The 17,169-nt window shown below is 42.1% G+C and overlaps 1 protein-coding gene across 1 annotated transcript in view; it reads left to right on the top strand.

Annotated features, from left to right (window-relative positions):
• The window catches only part of fndc7b (fibronectin type III domain containing 7b), a 56,317-nt gene extending 39,361 nt beyond the window's left edge, over positions 1–16,956 (top strand). The window contains exons 36-45 of the mRNA XM_088323877.1: positions 1,309–1,566; positions 3,071–3,337; positions 4,619–4,882; positions 6,397–6,666; positions 7,958–8,218; positions 9,461–9,724; positions 12,490–12,780; positions 14,708–14,947; positions 15,014–15,055; positions 16,482–16,956. Coding sequence (XP_088180003.1) covers positions 1,309–1,566; positions 3,071–3,337; positions 4,619–4,882; positions 6,397–6,666; positions 7,958–8,218; positions 9,461–9,724; positions 12,490–12,780; positions 14,708–14,947; positions 15,014–15,055; positions 16,482–16,756 — 2,432 coding nt within the window. The 3' untranslated portion in view covers positions 16,757–16,956. The remainder of the gene's footprint in view (positions 1–1,308; positions 1,567–3,070; positions 3,338–4,618; positions 4,883–6,396; positions 6,667–7,957; positions 8,219–9,460; positions 9,725–12,489; positions 12,781–14,707; positions 14,948–15,013; positions 15,056–16,481) is intronic.
• The last annotated feature ends 213 nt before the right edge of the window (positions 16,957–17,169 follow it).

The raw sequence follows: 17,169 nt of genomic DNA, 5'->3' as shown, positions 1-17,169 counted from the left end.
CCATTCGCCTGTCCACGCTGGCTGGAAAGAATGCGATGTTTTCGCTAGAGGAGCCATCATGATTCGTTCATTTATCGCGCGCGTGTGTTTCGATGGCTGGGTTAAAACACGGAGATCTCCTCTGCGAGGCGCCGCGCAAACACACACGAAGCAGAGGAGGAGTGGCGCAACTGACAATGTCTAAATTTCAGGTAAAATGCAACTTTAAAAAAAAAAAAGTTATTATCATTATTTTGCCGTGCGCTCGCGTGGCACTGGTTAATCCTTCGCGTGCCACTGCTGGCACGCGTGTCATAGGTTGCCGACCCCTGGCCTAGAGCATAGGTGTCATCTCACGGCACATGGGCCGCATCAGGCCCGGCGTACAATTATATCCGGCCCATGAAATCATTCAATATACATCAACTAGAATATACATTTGACCAAGATCGTAGCTTGGTCAAATGGGCAAAACAGGTTGATAGCCAAAGCGGGAGATCAGAGCATGGTTGTTGTTCAAAAATGGGACGATTGGCGGAGCGTGAGATCAGAGCGTGGTCAATGGGCAAAAATGGGTCGATAGCCGGAGCTAGAGTCAAAGTGCTTGCCTTGCGAATGCGGTGGTTCGCTGACGGACTGACAAGGAGTGACTGGAGTACTGACTATAAATAAGAAGTGAATCAATTAGACAACTAGCAGCAGCTGGCGCCAAACGAGCAGGCACAGGTGAGTGCAATGAGCAATCATGACAAGTATTTGCAGGAAATGGGGAAAATCAAAAAACATTACTGAGCACTTTTTGAGAGAGGGCAGAAACTGTTGATGTGTCTATGTCTGCCTGTGCATAGCACTGATGTCAGTAAACGCCATTTGCAGAAAATGGAAATTAAGCTGCACAGGGGAAGAAAATTCCATGTTAGTTACAACTAAATGCCCAAATGAAATAAAAAGGACAAATTTCTGTAAATAGGATATATTTAAGTTCATTTTACATCAACTTGGGGATTGACTTTTGGGACAATTTACAGGCACGTGGCGTCGTTGCTATCATGTACTTTTTGGACAAATTTTGAAATGTTACCCATGATTTTTTTTTAATTGATGTTCACCATGTTTTGTGTATTGTTACCCAATGCTAAATCTATAGGCCCCTTCTCCGGTTTCTTATTTACCCCATGCTGAGGTTTCTGAGTTTTTCCTTGCCCGTATGTTGGTTCAAGATCAGGAGTTGGTGTCATTGTAACCTGCCGGGGACTTTGAGACATTAGGGCTATGCTAATAAATGTGACTTGACTTGAAATAAATGAAATAAACTGTTGCTTTTCACAGTTCCGTGTATCCCTGCTAACATTTTGGTGGCAATGGATTGTGCCAGCAACATTGCCAACGTGTCCTGGTCAGCCAGCGATGGTGCCACTCAGTATTTGGTCATGACATCCTGTTACCACGGCAACGCCAGCTACATGACCCCCAACCTCAACTACAATTTGGATGATCTCATGTGTGGGAGTACGTACTCCATTCAAGTAGCAGCCATGGACGAAAACTGCTCTAGTGTTCCCAGTCAAGTTCTGCTATTTGACACAGGTAAGAAGCACTGACCTCTACAGGCACAACTACCGTAAATTCCGGACTACAAGCCGCTACTTTTTTCCACCATTTTGAACACTGCGGATTTAAATACTGTGCAGTTTGTTTTTTTCCCTTTTGGTGGTCACTCATTTCCACAACACATGCGCTCTAAATACAAAACACTGCGGTGACAGCTGGAAACATTTGTGACACCCTTTGGATAAAGGAGTGCATGTTTTTTCTAACATTGTTTATATTATACATAACACAAGCAAAACAGGAGGTTGGACAGAATGGTACTTTATCCAATATTTACACATACTCACAATATTTCAATTTTTTCATCCAGAAATCAAATCCTCAATTTATATATCCAAATGAAACAGCAGTGGAAGCCATCTATCCAAAAACACTACACTTCCCTTTCAGTATCAGCCTCCTTGTCAGGTCACTGGAGTTTCCTTTAGAATTCGAGGGACGATAACAAGCAAATGCAATTTGGTCCGTCACTGCTGCAACCGTCAATGACAGCAACACAAAAAATGGGTCTGGGTTGCTATATGGCACTATTCTATGCAGCAAAGGTCCCCAACATGATAAATGGGCACCAGGTAGGAAAACTCAGTAGCCCGCGGTCCGGTTTTGAAGATAGTTGTCATTGTGATTTTCTTGTAAAATTATTCTCTTCAGTGGTTGACGGAGTCTATTTAACCCCTGCTTTAACTTGGTAATAACATCCTTATTACATATTAATAACATAAGTTTCTATTTTAGTTGTCTAGCTCGGTAGCCTAGATGGTAGGGCGCCCGCTCCGAGACTGGGAGGTCGCTGGTTCAAGCCTCGGCCGAGTCATACCTAAGACTTACAACATTGGTACCCATTGCCTCCCTGCTTGGCGCTCGGCATTAAGGGTTGGAATTTGGGGGTTTGCTCACCTAATGACTCCCAACACAGCAAGTTGGGTCTAAAATGGCGGCGCCCTGTTTGGCTGCGGCTTCATCGGCTCCCTACTGTTTAACTGTACGGGTCAGGTGTATCGACATTTCGTTCTGTGTGCATGGTTGCAAAGAATGACAATAAAAGTAAATTCTATTCTCTATTCTCAAATTTTCGGATGCTCAAATATTTTAAACCAGGGATGTCACCACTTCTTTTTTTTCTTTTGTATTCAAACAGCATAAACTAAATACTTTTCTGTAAAAGGTAATTATTTTTACAAAAAAAGTACTTAACAAATTGTTAATAAGTTATTGGCATCTTTGGATATATGAACAAGCTTAATTAGCATATATTTTCAGTAACCACTAGTTTTACATAAAATATATGAATTTAAAATTGTGAAAAAAATCACACATAAAAATGACAAACCAGTGATTTTTTTTTCTTGTACTCCAGCTTTTGTTCACTCAATCAGTTATTTTACTATATCTACTATATCCTATGCGTTTAGCTTCTTCCATTATTTCAATGGATCGTATTGGCAGTGTGAGATAAATCCATTTCGGTTTGCATTCCCAGCTCCGTGTCCACCAGAAAATGTGACCACAACGCTCAACTGCGTGTCGAACAATGTGACGCTGTCTTGGGACTCGTCTGGTTACCCTGACTACTTTTTGGCTTGGGTGAGCGAGGATGATGTACAAGGCGGGGGGCAGACCTTTAACACCACAAACCACCAGAGTTCCACCAGTTCCCTCAACTGTGGGAGTAGTTACACCATTCGAGTCAGTGCAGTCAAAGGAGATTGCCAGATCTCATCTGCTCACAACCACAGCGTCTCAACAGGTATGAATCTGCTCTAATGAATGTATAAATGTACATGTCAAAGAAGAATGAGATTTTATTTACCTTTGGTGTGATGTGACATGAGCTGTTAAAGTGGAGTAGCAAGCGGATGCAGGGGTGGAGACGACTATAGCAGATTAAAAATGAAACTGATTTTAAAACCTCCACTTACACTAAGTCCTTGCTTTAATTGCCTCCTTGTTTTTGATAATTGTCCCGGTTGTAAATTGCTTACAGCCATGCAACTTTGTGAGGGTAATTTATCTTTTATTGTCTCAGGCTTTGTTGCCATGGTTATTGTGTTCTTGCTTCACCCTATAGCATTACTGAAATCTTTAGGAACCATAGATAAGAAAAAATCAAGTTCTTTATACAAGATTCTGAACTGAGTGAGGAGAGAAAGGCATTGTGGAAGGGATTTCAGCCAATAGCATATCAGCATCTTCATGATGCCGTGATGCAAACCAATAGCAGATGGATTACAATGGGACCTGACTACTTCGCGGGTTCAGAGCTTCGCGGGTCTAAAAAAAAATAAATAAATAAAATAAAATATATATTTTTTTAAATTAAATAAAAAAAAAATTTTTAAAAAGCATTTTTGAAGGGGCCAGTCAAGTCAAGTCATTTTTATTTGTATAGCCCTTAATCACCAAGAGTCTCAAAGGGCTTTACAGGTCTCTCTCGTTCTCCCTCGATCTTCTGAAGTTCTCACGGCCCACGCCTTTCTCCGCAAGCCGGTGCCCCGGCTCCTCCCACGGGCGCGTCAGGAAAACCCCCCACGTGAGCTCCAAGGCTCCTCGATGTCTGGACCCCGAGCGTTTATCAAATCAGTGCCTGGCGTCCTGCATCTTGCCTTCTCCGTCAGAGTCCTGTTATCAACAGAACTAAACAAAACATTCGCATTCAGAACGGCGTGACCTGTCATTGAACTTAAGCCTTCTCTGTGAAAATCTTCATTGCTTTCAATAAATGTAATTTGTATTTGATCGTACGAAATCCCTTGTAGTCAAATGTATAAAATCCTTCAGTATCTGCATTTTGATGATGCTGTGATGTCAAACAATAGCAGGCATCGTAGAGACTCATCATACGCATAAGCGCGACAAAGTTTCGGGCCACGTAAAGTATTTTGTTGTTAATGTCCTATAGTGGGCAAAATGCCGTAGGGGGGGGCCGAAATAAAAATCTTATTCCACACTGCGAGGTGACGACGTCACAAGGCGGGGTCACCGTACCCCGGGGTCTACTCAAGTCGAATCCTCTTTTCGGTCTTTCCAGCTCCCTGCCAGCCTGAAGGCATCCAAGGCACCCTGGACTGTGTGACCAATTCTGCCTGGATCTTGTGGGACCCCACTCCGGGAGCCGACGGTTACACCGTGTCGGCCACGGGGGAAGATTACAGCACGGGAAACTGTAGCACGTGGAGCAACACCACCTGCGAGGTGGAGGACCTTGCGTGCGGCGTGCTTTATACCTTCAGTGTGATGGCCGAGAACAGCCAATGCTACAGTGGTCCCAGTGCCACCATTGACTTGCAAACAGGTAATTCAATCGAGGACGTATTCATGATGGCTTGTGCAGTAGTTCTTCCTTTTGAGGAGGGTCGCATCGAGACTCAAAGTGTCGCAACTAGCCTAGATAAAGACAGTAGGAATTTGGACAAATAGCCGGATATTGAAGATCAAACAGAGGCAGTACATTTCGAAGGCTTCCAGGCGTTAAATGTCTTCTCTCTTGACGGTATTTGATTAATGTGTGTGGAACCTCCCTCTTCCATGTTTTTTAGGGCCTAACCAATTAACAAAAGCGATGCAAGAAACTAATACTCGCCTGGCGAAAAGAAATAAAAAAGCTCACACTATAGAGTTTTAGAATTTTGTTTAACATAATTACTATGTTCTCCCCGTGCTTGCGTGGGTTTCCTCCGGGCACTCCGGTTTCCTCCCACATTCCAAAAAAAACCATGCATTTCAAGTGAATTGGCCGGTCCAAATTGTCCCTAGGTGTGAATGAGCGAGTGAGTTGTCTGTCCCCGTGTGCCCTGCGATTGGCTGGCAACCAGTTCAGGGTGTCCCCTGCCCACTGCCCGATGATTGCTGGGATGGCTCCAGCACCCCCGCTACCCTACTGAGGATAAGCGGTGTAGCTAATGAGATGAGATGAGAAATAATATTCATAAAAAAGCAAAATATTCAGCAGTTTTAAAAAAGAACATCCCCAAATTAGGTGTCATGATTACCGATGTGAATCACTTGTGCCCGCTCCTTTGGCGCCAACTGCCTCGGACTCTGATTGGCTTTCTGTCCTTATTTAAACCCACTCCTAACTGTCCCCTTTTGTTAGTCCGTTTGCGAACCTCAGTGAATAGTAGGCAAGCCTTTTCGACCCTGACTCCCACCTGCCCCTTTTTTGCTCCTGTCTGTCTCCGGCTACGACCCGTGTTGATCTTGACCACGTCTGCTGTCCTGTCCCGATTTATGACCTATTTTCAATCCCGACCTCGTCTGCTCTCATGTCCCGATTTACGACCTATTTTCGATCCCGACCACATCTGCTCTCCCGTCCCAGCTTGCGACTCGTTTCTGACCCGACCACATTTTTGCTCTCCAGTCCCAGCTATCGACCTGTTTTTCCGTCCTTGACACCGCCTTCGCTCGCTACGGAAGATCCACTTCCGCGTTCAGAGCGACCTGCTTCCCGCGTCCAGCAATCACCAGATCGTGGGCGCAGCCCTTCCCTTTTCCTTTAATAAAACTTGTGAGAAACGTAACGCAATTGGGTCCTGTTTCCATTCTGGGCCTGACATTATTACGTTAAATGGGTAAGAGCTTTAACAATGAATAAATAAAACCATTTAATATATTTATTTTAGATTTCCGTGATGACAGATGAGGCAAAACCTCACCTGCCTCTCCTTAATGCACGTCACTGTAAAATAGTTCTAACTAAATATTTGATGACTGCATAAAATCCTTGACATAATTTCACATTTGCCTCCAACATCATTATAATAGCCATTTCAAGAATAAATGAACTGCATTTCTCTCCTGTACCAGCCCCCTGCTCCCTCTCTGGCATCACTGCTGTTGCCGAATGCCACATGGGCTCCATCGTGGTGGTGTGGGAGCTGGCGGAAGGCGGCGAGGGAAGCACGGTTTACACGGCCACGGCCGAGGCTAGCGACCACACCTACCTGTCCTGCAATGGCACCGGGACCAACTGCACCCTCTTGGGGGCCACTTGCGGACTTCGCTACACCGTCATTGTGGCCGCTTCCTCAGACCAGTGCAGCAGTTTGAGGAGTCCGCCCTACAGGATAAGCATGGGTACTGCAACACCTCACATATAATAGAACACAAAAGATACGTTTATAGTTTAGTAGAGACTCCAAAAAGGAAGAGAAGACATCAATGGATTTTTAACTTGCATTGAGAACAGGAGAGGACCTGAACCTAAGATAAGAAATTTAAACAATTTTTAAAAGCATTCCCCTGATGCCAGGCGCTTCTCTCAAATTAGAAGAGGCGGGGCTATACCATTTTTGCCATCTTCACTCATTTTTGAATACCTACGAAAAATTTAGTTCTGTAGCTTTTTAAGCATAGGACATATCGAAAGAACCTTACGATTGATTATTAAACAACAGATAAACATTGCTAAGTTTCTTGAAAATACTCGTTTCCAAGAAAACTGAGAAAATTTGCTTTTTGTGAAAGTATGCATTTCAAGCAGAACTTTCTGTCTGTTTATTTTTTGCATTTGTGAAAACTTCGATATCTAAACCAGGGGTCTCCAAAGTAGTGCCTGGAGGCATAAGCTGAGGAGCCTGAGACCTGTTCTGAAAATAGCTCATGAGTGCTGGAACATTGCGATTTTGTAGTAAAATTGTTTTTTCGGGTGGTCCATTTAACCCTACTTCCAATAACTCACCTGTTAATAACACGGTAACAACACAATAATAACATAAGATATTTTAGAAATGCATATCAAACTGGGAGCCCCTTGCTCTAATTAGAAACAAAAAGTAGCTCTCTGCTTGAAAACCCTTGGAGACCCCTGATCCAAACACTCATTACAAGAACACTGAATTTATGCATGAATGATGCATTAACGTTGCAATAGCTTGTCAGCGCCCAACTTGTCTGGTAAAGTGATTGCATGATTTCGGTCACCACGAGGATTGCGTTCCCTCGGCCGAGCACGAAACGCCTTCCCTCTTTGACCAGACAATAATGATGGGGCTTTGTCATCTTTTTCTGAAAGTATGAGATGCACGCCCCGGGCATCCAGGTAGGCATTATTTCAGACACTGATTTTGCGTGTTGCAAGGGCGCCTACACACACTTATTCACCAGAAAAAGGAAGTGGGGGGGCTGCCTCAACGTGTGGACAAAGATCTGATCAAAGACAAAATAGCCATCAAATGGTGATTTATCATCCTGAAATAATTCCCAGAGGCTTGATACTTAGTGATCAGTGGCCCCAAATCCTTTAAAAGAGTTTTTTTTAACAAAACAAGAAATAAGGATTTTTTTACTCTTTGGTACTTAGAGACAATGCTCTTATTTAATTTTATTGTCAATATCAACACCACTCACAGGTAGCCTTTATTTGCAGAACCGTGCCCACCAAGCGAAGTGAATGTGACCACGTCGTGCGGGGACGGTAGCGCTCTTGTGTCCTGGTTCGAGTCCCCAGTAGCCGCCAGCTACCGTGCCGTGGCCATTGCTACTGATGGACACGCCCACTCCTGTCAAAGCTCCGCCTCCAACTGCAGCCTGTCCGGACTGCATTGCAACGAACAATACGCCGTGCACGTAACGGCCAGTCACGAAAACTGCACCAGTCTGCCCAGTCACAACCTCACCTTCACCACAGGTACAATCATCAGACCAAACATTTCATTGTGTTCTTATTGTAGAAAAATAATAATAATAATAATAATAATGCATTTTATCTAAGAAGCGCCTTTCAGGCCACCCAAGGACACTGTTCAGACAATGAAAAAAAATACAATTTAAAAAAGTTGTAAGCGAGATAATAAATAAAAACAAGACATAAAATCATAAAAACATAGGAAATGGAGAAGCTATGTGTTGTAGGCAGTCCTGAACAGGTGTGTTTTTAGACGGGACTTAAAAGTGGAGACAGGTGTGCAGTTTTGGAGGTCCGGAGGTAGATTGTTCCAAAGCTTTGGAGCAGCGGGACTGAAGGCTCTGGCTCCCATGGTGCTCAGGTGGGCAGGGGGCACTGACAGTCGGAGGGAGGACGAGGATCTGAGGGAGCGAGTGGGGACGTGCACCTGGAGAAGGTCGGACAGGTAAGGAGGAGCCAGGTTGTGAATGGGCATATATGTATATAGGATCAGTTTGTAGCTGATGCGATGTTGAACAGGAAGCCAGTGTAGCTGTTGGAGAACGGGGGTGATGTGCTGCTGGGAAGATGTTTTTGTGATGATGCGAGCAGAGGCGTTTTGAACCAGCTGAATTTTATGGAGGGACATTTGAGGAAGGCCGAAGAGGAGAGGATTGCAGTAGTCAAGGCGGGATGTGACAAGACTGTGGAGAATAGGAAAATGTATACTTTAAAAGGGTAGAATATTCTACTAACCTCTTGACCAGAAGTGTCAAACTCATGTGGGCTCCGGAGCCACATGGAAAAATATCAAACTATGCAGTCGGAGCACCTTATATTCAGGCATGCTCATAGTACAGATCATATATATATATATATATATATATATATATATATATATATATGGGCAGCATGGCTGCGCAGTGGTTAGCGTGTGCGGCACAGTTCTGAGGTCATGAGATCAAACCTCCTGTGTGGAGTTTCCATGTTCTCCCTGTGCTTGCGAGGCTTTCCTTCGGGCACTCCGGTTTCCTCCCACATCTCAGGGTAATTATCCGGTTGAATGAGTGAATTGTCTGTCTCTGTGTGCCCTGCGAATGGCTGGCAACCAGTTCAGGGTGTCCCCTGCCCACTGCCCGACAATAGCTGGGATGGGCTCCACCACCCCCGCGACCCTACTGAGGATAAGCGGTGAAGACAATGGATGGATGGATATATTCTAAAATGCAGGGAAATACTAAGCGTGTCCTCCCCAACTTTGTTTAGGTCCGTGCCAACCAGAGAATCTCTCCGTGACCTTCCACTGCACCAATCACTCTGCGGAGCTGTCGTGGACGCCAAGTGACAACGGGGCACTCTACTATTACGGTTGTGCTCAGGCGTGGACGGGGGAGAAGCTCTACTGTCACGGATCCGATCACAGCTGCAGCATTGACAACCTGGACTGCGGCACGCTCTACAACTTCAGCGTGCAGGCCTCGGACGGCGACTGCAACAGTTCTCTCAGTGAGATGCTGGAGAGAGGAGCAGGTAAGCGGCAGGTGGCGCTCTCTACACCTCGGAAACATATCCAAACACTTGCTGAGAACCTCTGCGACTGTGGGAGCATTTTTTAGAGGAAAGTCATTTTAAATGAAATTGACAATAATGGCAAAAAGGAATACAATTCAGAATAATGTATTTATAATAAAAAATTTGAAAAACTAATCTTTAATACTAGTAATGTAATATTGCAACAAAAATTTTGGACTGATTTTGGTAAAATTAAAATCATCTCATGTGGGCAACATGGGAATGATAACAATAAAAATAATACATTTAAAACAAATGATTATAAAAATAAAATTGCGGGTAGAAAATGTAAAATAAATCATATTTAAAGACTAAAATGAATGAATAGTAACAGAATAAATATATGTGTATGTCTATATTTATATAAAAAGATAGTAAAGATAATATTAAAAAAATACTTAGAAATAATAATAATAAATATAATTATAATTAAATATTGTTTCTAAAAATACAAAAATAGAAAGATTTAAGTAATAAATATAAAACAGAAAATAAAAATAAAATAGATAATAAAAATTTCAAGGATAATATTTAAAAAATAGTAACAATTAAAGATAGTAACATGGATTAGAAAAAAAACATTGATTTTAAAAATTGTAAAAAAAATCAAAACAAGAAACAAATATATAAAGACAGAATTAATGACCATAAAACAAAATAAATATATCATAAGAAAAATGCACTGATTTCAAAACATTCTCAGAATAATATTGGTTAGTGGGTTGATCCCTTAACCACTGGGGTCATAAGGTTACCATTTCCTGTGGTGTGTTTTGTCCAAGTCCAGCCTGGTAGCGCTCATCACTCTCCGGGCCAACAATTTTAAATCAAATTGCAATTCTGTGAGAATTGTTGGACTTAGCGTGTTCAAAATAAAATCAAGTAGAATAGAAGGTAATAATAGTAACAATAATAATGCCAATAAAAATAAAAAATTACAATATAAAAAATATATAATATAAATATCGTAATTTCCAGACTATAGAGAGCTCCTACTTATAGGCTGCACCAGGAACATTTTTAAAGGAAAAAAAATACATTTCGAAAATGCATAAGCAGCACCTGACTATAAGCTGCATGTGTCTCCATTGAAACACGACATGTTAATGTACACAGAGTTTTCAAAAACATACCAAGTCACTGAGAGCCGTCCTCATCTTCCTACTGTGCTCTGAAACCATGAAAGTCTTCCTCCTTAATCCTCGCCACACCCTCTCTCAGTCTCTCCTACGTTGTCAATCTTCAATAATTTTTTCGAGTTCGGGGCCACCTGCTCTTATTACCCCTGAAAGCTTTTTATCGTCTTTTTACATCGCTCGAATTCTCCCCGATGTCGTTTCCAGCGTCTCACCGCTGATTCATTTATGCCAAGTTCACGTGCAGCAGTTGTTTCCTTCTTTATCGGCCAGCTCGATTCATTCATTCATTCATTATCTGCACCGCTTATCCTCAGTAGGGTCGCCGGTCAGCTCGATTGCTTTAAATTTAAAAGTTGCGTCATATGCATTTCCCATGATGAGGCTCTGTTTGTGCTGACTTTAATAATGCAAAGTTACTGACACAATTAACTTGCGTCTTCCTCGACACATAAGTTTTAGGCGCCCCTGGCGGCCGTTCGAAAAAAATGCATAAATAAGCTTGGGAAAAAAGTTGCGGCGTATACTCCGGAAATTACTGTATTATTAATAAAATGATGTAATAAAAATCATGCTAAAAATAATATAAAAATATAATAACTATACCCACATAATTGTTCAGAAAAATATTTTTAAAAGTAATGTTGAACAAATTATTGGAAATACTAATAATAGGAAAATAATAGAGTAGAAACTAAAAAATAAAAATTTGCAAGAAATTTTGTTCTGGTTTTGATCAATACTAATAAAAGAATATTCAAAATGATCTTGATAATAAAAAAAAATACCCAATGATAAATATAATAATAATAGTGATAGTAATCTGGTAATTTATTGCTGTTAAATCAATAAACTGTTTCACTTTTAAAGGATTCTTAATCCGAAAGCAATCCAGATGTCATGATTACCGATATGAATCACCTGTGCCCGCTCCTTTGTCGCCAACTTTCTCAGACTCTGATTGGCTCCCTGTCCCTATTTATACCCACTCATATCTGTCCCCGTTTGTCGGTCCGTCTGCGAACTTCAATAGGCAAGCCTTTTTCGACCCCGACTCCCACCTGTTTTTTTGCTCCTGTCTGTACCCCGGCTTTGACCCGTTTTTGATCCGACCACGTCTACTCTCTTTTCCTGGCTTACGACTTGCTTCCGACCCAGACCACGTGTTTGCACTCCTGTCCCGGCTACTGACCTGTTTTCCGCTCCCGACAACGCTATCGCTCGCCACGAAAGATCTACTGCCGCGTTCAGAGCGACCTTCTGCCCACGTCCAGCAATCACCAGATCGTGGGCGCAATCCTTTCTCTTTCTTCCAATAAGACTTGTGAGAAACGCTACGCAAGTGGGTCCTGTCTCTGTTCTGGTCCTGACACCAGATTTAAAGTAGTTGGCAAATAATGGTTACTTAATTGTTGCTTTTTTCAACCAAGCAATTAATTTAATTTCATTGTGTGTATTTTGCCTCCCTTAAAAGAAAATTCCTTAGTGAAAGAATGCCATTCATGTCACCGCAAAACGATTGGGATCCATATTTATGCGTTCATCAAAAAAAGGTGTTTTTAATGCAAGTCTTTGTGTCTTTTTCAGCCCCGTGTCCCCCAGACATGGTGGAAGTGCATCCATTGATGCCTTCAGCGTCCATTCAGACTTTGCGCTTCAGCTGGTCAGACGCCGGCTGCCAGGACACGGAGTATCTACTCAGGCTTTCAGGGAACCTGTTGGGGGACCAGCTGGCCGGCTTTGAGGTGTCGTCCTATTGGACAGGGGCCACCTTCTTCGAGATACCCTTACCCTGCAGCTCCTCTTACGCCGCCACCGTGGAGAGCAGGAACACGGGAGGGAACAGCCAGCCTTCGGAAGCCCTCGTAGATACCACAGGTAAGAAGCACATTTAGCACCTATGCTGTTAGACAGAGGGAAGAGAAGCTACTGGACTAGTTCTAGGTTTGATGAGTGGTAATAGAGGAAACACCAGAGTCAAAATGAATCCAAACAAAAGCCAACAATTTAATGAACAAGACAAGAGACAACGTTTAACATCAATTATAGTAAAATAACTTCTTATTTTGTTGAAGATGTTAGATGTGAAATCATGAATTTGGTTAATCTTGGAATACCAACCCTGTTTTATTTCTATTTGAGTTTGATGGCCGGTCATCTTCTCTAATTTCAGTTGATAACCAATTATTAGTTATAAATTTTACATTTCTCTGCACTGATAAGGTTTTAGAATCAACCTTAAAAGGTATGAAATTTAAACTGAATGACAAGTTCATCCAATAAGCAAAGAGAACACAATTTTCATGGGTTTTTTTTTCAATTCAGGGGATCCCAAATCCAGGATATTGCTGGTTTCTCAAAGTTCATGAGCCCACAGTGAAGATAAAAGGAATATTCCAATTCCTCCGGCGACTTTGATGTGAAGCTCTATGATAAATCAGATCTTTTTGGGATTCTTGGTCTAGAGTAGTTCGCCACTCTGGTCACCGAGATTTCCAATTGTCCAAGGAACCAATGGATTTTCAAACCCAACAGTAGATATGTATTCAGTATTTCGTTAGAAAATACAACTTTTGAGCGGTCTGAGGCTAAGTGTCAAGAAACATAATAGGGGTGACTATGAGTAAATAGAGCTGGTTACCGTGAGAACGCACAATCTCGGAAAGCTAAGCAGCATGCGCCAAATTACCTTTTTAAAGCACCTGGTATTTCCAGGCGATCTAACATCCGCTGATATAAGATTTAACCCCCCCAAAAATAGTCTTGTCATATTTTTCATCCATAAGGCACAAGATTTAAAACTGAAGTAAGAGCTACTGCATAAAACAGTTGTAGATATTTTATGTCGCTGACCAAAATCGCAAAATATTGGATGCAACTGGGTCGTAGCGGTGAAAATTTCCACGAGACCACAAGTAACACAGATGACATTCAAAAGGCATTGGAGTTTATCTCATTATGAAACTATTTTTACTCAGAGTGCCAGAAATGGATGTTATATAATGGAGAAAACAAAGTCATCCTGAAAGATATAAATAAAAGCAAAAAAATGACTCTTTTGTGTATCTGTTGATGAATTGGATTTATAACACAGAGGAGCCAGGAATCGAACCTGCGACCCCTTGATCCCAAGACGAGCGCTTTACCTTCTGAGCTAATGCCGCCCCAATGACAACAAATGTAATACCTCTTTGTGTATAACAGTATTTCTATCACACAATCTATTGCATACAATGTTTCGCGATTTTGGTCGGTGATGTTTTAATAAGCCACCATATTAGTATGCTATCCTTGTCCATAGCCTTGTCACCTTCCGCCTTTTGACTATTCCCTTCTCTACGGCCCACCTCTAATAGTCCCTTAGTAAACTTCAACTGATCCAGAACATCACCTGTCCTTCAGCAACTCCACTGGCTTCCAATCAAAGGTTCACCAGCAAAATCCTTCTATACCTTGCTCCTCCCTACCTTTCCAACTTCTTTACATTGCCATGCAATCCCTAACCCTCAATCATCCTCCTACCACCATCTCACTGTACCTGCTGCCTGTCTCAGCTCCACGGGGAGCAGCGCTTTCAGATGCTCTATCCCCCAGCTCTGGAACCCATTACCACCTGACCTCTGGAATTCTGCCAATTTGTTCATCTTCAAATCCAGACTCAAAAACCACCTCTTCAAACTTGCCTATTCATAATAAACTTCCTTACATGCCGCCAGTTGTCTGAGGTGTTCCCTATGAAGTGTTTTACGTTGTTCCTAACTAAATACAATCTAGGGGCTTTAATAATTAGTGTTTTATTATCTAGCGCCCTGTCCTCCGTCGATGGTGTTGTACAGCAGCAACGCGTCGCTGGCGAAACTGTCGTGGAGCCCTTCCGTTTTTGCCAGCATGTACACGGTGTACAAGCTGAGCGTCTCCCCTGAAAACAGACTCTGCACCACTGCTGGTTTGTCCTGCTACCTTTTATTGGACGTTGCACATGTAGACCTGATGGTCACAGCTAGCAACGCCGCCGGAGAAAGCCAACCAGGGATAGTCGAGGCTGGTAAGCACAGACTCAATATATATAACCTTGGGTATTTTGTGGATTCTCAACCTGTTTTCGCTTTAGTATTGCCGCACCAAGTACGGAAACGAGATGTCAGTCACAGTGGTAAGTGGGCATTATTTTTCTTATGTTAGTCTAAAAAACAAACAGTTTGAAAATGTACAGAAAAGTTCTGTAGGAAGGGTTCTTATCAGAGCTTGAACTCTTTGAAAGTGCTTGAACTTTAATGTTGTGTTCTCAAGGATTAAAAAGTGCTTGAATTTGGCCTTGGAAAAGATGTACGAACGCTGTGTAAAGTATGAAAAGTACTGCTGATATATAAAGGAATATAGTACTGTAAAATATCAAAAAGTACTGAAATTGTACAAATAGGTACCGGTACTGCAAAAAGTGGTAGAAAAGTACTCCAAAGTGGAAAAAGGTTCTGAAAGAGTATGGAAAAAGTTCTCCAAAATACTGAAAAAGTACAAAAATGTAATTATATAAAAGTCGTTAAAAACACTGAAAAAGTACTGTGAAATACTGAAAAAATGTACTGTAAGTCCAGAAAAGTAAAAAACAATTAAAGTATTGAAAATGCCCTGTGAAATACTGAAAAAGTATTGAGAAATTACAAAAGAAAATACTGTGGCTAAACAAAAACACACTGAAAATTATATAAGTGCATAAAAGGCACTGAAAGAACTGTACAAGTAATATGTTAGTACATTTCGTTAAAGTGCATAAATGTATGAAAAATCCCCAAAAAGAAAAATACAAATGGGACTGAAAACCGAACAGCACGGCGGCACAGTGGTTAGCGCATGTGCGGCACAGTTCTGAGGTCATAAGATTGAACCTCCTGTGTGGAGTTTGCATGTTCTCCCCGTGCTTGCGTGGGTTTCCTCCGGGCACTTTGGTTTCCTTACACATTCCTAAAAACATGCATTTCAGGAGAATTGGCTGGTCCAATATATCCCTAGGTGTGAATGAGCGAGCAAATTGTCTGGCCTTGTGTGCCTTGAGACTGGCTGGCAACCAGTTCAGGGTGTCCCCTGCCCACTGCCCGAAGACAGCTGGGATGGGCTCCAGCACCCCCGCCACCCTACTGAGCATAAGCGGTGCAGATGATGGATGGATGGCTGGGACGGAAAACTTGTCGGGGACAGGTATTGAAAAGTAAGAAAGGTAAATTTAAATGAAAATGTTTAAAACTTGTTTAAAAGCAGTTAAAGGTGAAAACACACGGAAAAGAACGCAGTGTTCTGAAAAAATGGGGGGGAAGGGGGGTTATAAAATTTGAACTTTATAAAAAAAAATGACAGTGAACTGAAAAGGAAATGTAATAAAAAGTACTTTAAAAGACTGTTTGAGGGTCTGTAAATTATTGCAATATGGAAATGTATGGGTGTCAAAATTATTTTGGATCCCAATCATTTCTGACAATTTCCCCCCAAAAAATCTTTTTAGGAAAGAGCGAATGTTTAGGCTTTTACTTTGAAACGAATTCCTTTTCAATAGTCTCGTAATTGTCTATTTCTTCTCCCCTCAGGCGGCCTGGCCGCCCCCACATTGCACGTGTCTCAACCGAGCCAGCATACGGTTCTTACGGAGTGGCCTGACGAAAACGTGGAGGAGGACGCCACCTACAGGCTGGAGATCACACGACAGCACGGCGGCGATTCCGAAGAGCTCACCGTTTTGGGCCAGAGTTACATCCTGACCGAGCTCAGCCCCAATTCCACTTACTGCCTGACCGTCTCCGCCATCAACGGGACACGATTCGGACCGCGCTCCGATCCCGTCTGCTTGCTCATGGGACAATGAGTTTGTGTCTAATTTTAAAGCTAGTAGCTCACATGTAACTTTCTAAAGAGCAAATCTTTAAGAGCAGCATTTATACAACAGTTTGCATTGCTAATGGCAACACATTATGGACAAAAGGTACCGTTCTGTCTGGATAATGTTGGGAATTAAATATCAAAATATACCGTTTACCAAATTGTTCGAATTAGTTATCTGACTCCATTAACCAAAGACAACCTACATTCATCCAACAATTTATGTGCGTTCGTTTCTTGTGGGAAAAGATGAACAAGAAGCTGACATTTTCACTCGGGGGCAGATTTAATATATAACAATTTAACTAAGTGTACTCCATCAAAAAAACAGCCGAATTAGCGACGTTGGCGTCCGTGGGAAGCCTATTTCTCAAGTCCTTTAGCTCTCTACTATTGGCC

The sequence above is a fragment of the Urocampus carinirostris genome, chromosome 1 (assembly GCF_059441175.1).
Source record: "Urocampus carinirostris isolate Australia breed hairy pipefish chromosome 1, RoL_Ucar_1.0, whole genome shotgun sequence".
Lineage (NCBI taxonomy): Eukaryota > Metazoa > Chordata > Actinopteri > Syngnathiformes > Syngnathidae > Urocampus > Urocampus carinirostris.
Note: the sequence above shows the minus strand (reverse complement) of the source record. Positions and strands in the feature narration are given on the sequence as shown.